General features: G+C 39.7%; 1 protein-coding gene across 1 annotated transcript in view; it reads right to left on the minus strand.

The window, feature by feature from the left end:
• Nucleotides 1-6,000, minus strand: part of PPP4R1 (protein phosphatase 4, regulatory subunit 1) — a 37,072-nt gene that overhangs the window by 12,842 nt on the left and 18,230 nt on the right. The window contains exon 8 of the mRNA XM_009072219.1: nt 5,252-5,769. Coding sequence (XP_009070467.1) covers nt 5,252-5,769 — 518 coding nt within the window. The remainder of the gene's footprint in view (nt 1-5,251; nt 5,770-6,000) is intronic.

Genomic DNA, 6,000 nt, shown 5'->3' on the forward strand with positions numbered 1-6,000 from the left:
AAATCGACTTTTAGACAGTGACTAATTAAATGAAAGATGGCAGAGGAACCACAGGGGAGGTACAAGCTTAAGATCATTAACTTTGAGATTAACAATCCACTTTTTTCCTAGGGTGTTCAACCAAACCACAGTTTAGTAAAATTGATCCTTTAAGCAAAAAGTCCCCGAACAACAAAAAATACCACCCCCCCAAAAAAAAAACAGGAATAAGAGACTGCTGTTATATCAGGATTCGTTCTTGAATGAATCCTAATGGTGCAAACAGTCTTCGGGGCAGAACAGCCCATGAATATTAACTTACTGACTGGGCCATTTGTGGGAGGTAGGAGTAAGATAAAGAGAAAAGTTATTCAAATAAAGGCTGAGAACAGGTTTACTCATACAGGAAGGATTTCAGTTCTGAGAGGTTGTGTCTTTATACATATGCTTGTTAAATTCTTGTGTTTTTATAGCAACTCTAAAGTAAGACCTATATAGAAAGATGCCAGACCCCAGTAACTTTCCTGGACAGGATACATTACCCTCATTGCATCTGTCACACAAATACTGAAGATTGTACTGTCTGATGTCCTCAAAAGAAAGCTTTAGCACTTCATGCTCTGCCATCCACTCTTTTTCAAAAGACCCAGCAGTTCTGAGACTGCTCTGCTTTACATCCCTCTGCTTAATTCTAATTTAAAAAAAGCTCTGCAGAGCAATGTTCCTTGGATACAGCCTCACCTGAGCAGGTCAGGTATCAGAAGCAATCTTAGCTGCAAAGTGATACATACAGAATTTAGTGCAGACTGATCTACCCTGACACTCTTCTCTGCTTCTTTCCAAGAAGGTAAGGAGAAAATCTCCTGACTCACTAAATTTACCCACCCATCTAGAAGCAATGATGCTCGTAGATTTTCTCTTTTCCACGGTTTCTTAAATGTTAATTGTGAAATTAAATGATAAACCATATGCTTGTTTTGAATTTCCATACTTAGTTACAGAATCTGAATTTCTCCCTCTAGCTTTCTTAATATGGTTGTCAACAAGAATTAAACAAAGACAGTTGGACTTGTTTGTAGACAGAAGCAACAGATATGTGGTACAATTGTTACAAGAAACAGAAATTAAAATTCAGCTAGCAAAAACTGGAAACACACTACAGGTTCACCGGTTTCTAAGTAGAGTCTGTTGAGCAGGAGTAAAGATACTTTTTTACAATATGCAGTGCTAAGTCTCTAACTCAAATTTCTAATACAATAACCCAAAGATATTCTTGCTGCATTACTGTAATTCATCTCAACAGGAAAAAATCACATAATTTCAACAAGGAATTCTTTTCTCTTGGCTACTGCACCTGCATCCTAAAATAACTGGTACAATCTTTAAATTAAAAGCCACATTTTATATGCCTTATTAAATTTCCTGGTTCTTACGAGTATCCGTCCTTTCAATATGCTTTATTGTTGCTTTCTGTTTCTCCTGATTTTCACTAGAACACACTGACACTTCCTTTCTTTTCAACTCCCCTCTTTTTCTTCTGAAGGATCTGTCTTCCTTACCCTCACCTCTTACTCAGAGACAAATGCTGCATTAATGGCTATGGACTTGCAAGTAATTGAAACCTAAAAACCAGAGGAGGTGCTTATGCACTTCCTCCTCACCTCCTGTTCCATTAACAACATATTTTAGAGTTCTACTGCAGGCAGTGTGAGTAACCTAACTTATAAAAATAGTTTTTATAAGGGAATGGGATCAATTGACCCCACATTGGGGCTGGTTTATCCCTGTTAGGTTTCCATCTGGCAAAGCAGCCTGTAACTGGTGTAAACCCCAGTAACCTGCAAGTCAGGCTTTCTCTCTTCCCCCAGATAATATTAAGAAAAGCTGGTATTACATGATCTAGCACTTTATGAGGAGTGGATTGGAAAGGTCCTATTAGCAGGGATTACAATACCAGTGCTTAACTTTGCATAGCCTGTGTAGCTTTGCCAGTCAGTGATTTGTCTGTAAGAAAACACTCTCTTCAGGTAGTTGAGCAACTGGCAACCAAGATATTACTCAGATTTATCACTGTGACAATAAGCTAGTTCTGGAAGGAAAGCCTCAAGGTAAAGATTTCTCAGAGTGAGCTTCAGTTAAAGCAGTTCACCCCTTTCCCAGAATGAGATCAGGGAAAAAAAAATGTTCTATGGTGGTTTAGTGATTACTGTTAAAAAATTGTCTTTGCTAGAAACCTCCTCAGTGTCCATGCCTTGAAGCAAGGATCTGAATTTGAAATGGAGACTGCTCTGCCCAGATGCACTACAGAAACCCCCTAACAAACAAAAACACCCCCCCCCCAAAAAAACATATAACCACAAACACTTCGTTCTGTGTATGCAAACAGGAGCCCATTAGTGCTTGGCAACCAATATGTTGGGAAGATTGGGGTATGCACTGAACATGCTGCACTCTGGGCTGCACGAGCTGGAAATGACTTTCCTTTGACTCTTCCCCTTAGCATGGTATGCTCAGGTACTCCTTAGACTCCTTCAATAAAAATCGAAACATTCTGCTCTCAATACTTCTGCTATAATGATGTAAGCAGGTGAGGGAAGCACCTCACACAACAAAGAAGGGTGCAGTGAGACATGTGAAGCAAGAGGAATGCAGAATGCAGAAAGGAAGAGAAATAAAATAAAAAAGGCAATAGGAGGGGAAATATGCATGGAGGGAGGGAATAGGGGTACACAAAGGTATAGTAGTTGCTATGGATGAACATACAGTGCAGGGAACAACGACAAAAAAAACAACTCACAAAAAAAACCCCCAACAAACCCATACTTTTCTGACTCAGAAAGAATCACTGCTGATAGAACGTCTGCACCAAATCTCCACACCTGCCTCACCTGACAGGGACTGGCTCTGAAACCAGCTACCAAAATGGAAATCAACCACCTCCACTGACTGTACAATGAAGAACAACACCTTATTAGCATCACCAGCTGTTCTGCAGAGCCAAATAATAAAACATCAGTGTGGTCTTCAGAAACTCCAAAAACCTTGTGCCAACGACCCTGGACAATATGGTGCTACACAACAGGCATTCATTTTTCTCCTTTATTTTTAAGTTTAGAAAATGTTTTCCAAAGCAGAACACTTTAAGAGAAGGCTGCTCAATTTGCACAGTCCAGCAGAGAGGCTCAGTACAGCCAGAGTTAAGGTCATCTGAACAACTTAACCTTACTGATATGTGCATAACATCATACACTGCAGTCTCATTCCCAAACCACGTTCCTGCTAACTCATCCCCACTTATCTTGTGATGCTGCTAGGATGCTTGGCCCATTTGCTACAGGAACTAGCAGATGTGTACCTATGGGAGCTCTCCAGCACGGCAGGCCTCCCCTCACCCCACCACAGAGAAGTCTGCATCTTTCACTCCCCACTGCTGGCTGGGAATGCAGCAACAAAGACAAGAGCACAGCATGGAAGCAGGAGTCCAGGACTTAGGTGACAGCAAACAAATGAAATATGTTGCAAATTGATGGTATAAATATTCAGTCTGAAGATTTAAAACTACAGTTTTAGATGGTAAAATGGAAACCTTAATGCCTGGTATTGCCATGAGCAAAGAGGCAGTCAGGGCTCTGATCTTCTCGATCACCCCCCAGAACGAGTCTACCTCTTGTCACAATTTATGAAGTGTAAGGTTCAAATCATAGGCATTAAGTCAGCAACTCAGAGACTGGAGACTGGTAACCTACCACTTCCATGTGTGCTTTAGCATCTGAAACAAACATGCAAAATGAATATAAGTCTATCAGTTTTGGTCTCTATCTCCTTATGCCTCAATGACTGTGCAAAATAAAAATGCCAATGTTACCAAATCAAAATAGGCATGTTGTTAAATTCCAGGGGGAACACATGGTGTTGACAACCAAGTAAGAGTTTTCTTTACTGAAATGTGCAAGCATTGGTCCACAGCTGCACAGAAAACCTACACATATAGCAGACACATAGAAGAAACAACCTCCTAATACAGGACAATTCTGGATGTATGAACACATGCTTACATAAATCTTCACTAGAAGTGTTCAAGATACATTCTATAATTGGACAGAACAAAATTTTACAAAGCAAACCCAAACATCAGTGTGAGCTTTAAAACAGTGAGGTTCAGAGATTGGATACGTGAAGACTGGGATCATTAGCAAGGCTGCAATTTTTTCCTTAACTTTTTCCTCAGAGTGCCCAAAGCACTCATAAAGCAACAAAGTTTTATCTGTTGACTTCACAACAGATTAAACAGACGCAGCCCAAAATGGATTTACATTATTAGCCTATCAACCAACTAACAATAAAATATAAGCCAAAACATAGTATCAGTTTATTCCAAAATGTTTTTCCCACCAACTTGCCCCTCCTTTTCCTTCCTACTTTTCTGGTTTAGAGGCATGCTTTCCTCTAGAGATTTTTCAGCTCCAGAATAACATGGTTTCTTCCTTATTGGTACCTCTTGATTTTTTGACTGTGACACTCAAGCTTGATGTGCCGTAGGATTTATTCAGCATATGAATACCAAGACAAATCTATTTCCATCAAGTCTGCGTAAAAGAACCAACTCCTTCTAGCCCAGGAGGTGTGTCTGATGTTCTGCTCCACCAGATTGTCATACTTATGAAACCCTTCCCCATCCTTCCAAGAGCTTTTAAAATGGAGGATGTATGTTCACTTCAAGAATCCAGGTTGGATCAATTCTCAGCCTGATCCAACAAACTTGCTGCATTGAAGTTGACAACATGAGACTGCAATAATAAAGCCCTTGCAGGAAAATGGAGAAGACTAAGTCATAAAAAATAAAATGGATAATGCACAAAAAGAAGTTATATACACTTCATAATCACATTGGTATTTTTAAAAAATCTACATCTGCCTTATTTTGCATGTGTGCTAATTAGAAATAAACTTGCTTATCAACAGCTTATGGCATTGAACCATCTATTTGATTATCATGTCAAAACTGGCAGTCAGAAGTTTACACTGCTAACTGCACGTGCATTAAATTTTTAAAGGACTCATACTCCTTTTAAACACCTTTGCATAAATCCAAGTTCCCTTTTAGTTCACCATCAATTTTCACAATTAAATCAAACCAGATCCAATCTCTCTGAGGACAAGGAGAAAATAGTACTTCCGACTTCTAAAACAACTGAAAGGTTAAAGCCCAAATTGCTAAAGCAACATCTGCATATCTCCGAACACTAAAAATGCTTCAGTATCTTTACCATACCTTTAACGTCTGGATCATCTATATGGGGTTCCAAATTTTCTATCATTTCTTCTAATTCTTTCCTTGTTGCCATAGGAATGCTTGGAGACGCTGACACAGTGAGTTCCTGAATTTCTCTATAGAGTTTTATATCAGAAGTCTGCTGAAGCTCAAAGTCAATATCTATTTCAGGAAGTGGAGTCCTCCAGAAATGGAAAGAGTTGTACAATTCCTGCTCTGAAAGAGAGGTTTCCTGTGAATTCAGCCCAGCCTCCTGTAGACCTGCTGTACAGCAATGAGAACTTTGCTCGTTCTCATCAGCCATTTCCCCAGAAGATTCTGAAGGCAAAGTGCAATGGAAGGATGACTCAGTCTGGAAATCACTTTCCCTCTGGGAGTTATTTGACACTGTATTTTGATCTTCCATGGCATTTTCAAGTTTTGTTGCAAAATCATCGCTATCAACATGTGAACACAGATCCTCTGTCCTGTTGTGCTCATCCTCTGTTGCGACATCTTCTGTAGTCCTGACTTGTTCACTGTTGAGTGCCAAAGAAAATGAACATTAACAAACCAAAATAAACTTATTACAAACAGATGCTTGTTATTTATCAAAGTGTATTTACTTATGCCACAGCAAAATAAATTACAGAATGGTCAAGGTTGGAAGGGTCCTCTTGAAGTCATCTGTGCCAACCCCTCTGTTCATACTGAGACACACAGAGCCAGCTGCCCAGGACTGTGTCTGTGGGGAGTGGCCTGGCTGCATT

This window comes from Acanthisitta chloris, unplaced genomic scaffold (genome assembly GCF_000695815.1).
Source record: "Acanthisitta chloris isolate BGI_N310 unplaced genomic scaffold, ASM69581v1 scaffold12853, whole genome shotgun sequence".
In the NCBI taxonomy this organism is placed as follows: Eukaryota; Metazoa; Chordata; class Aves; order Passeriformes; family Acanthisittidae; genus Acanthisitta; species Acanthisitta chloris.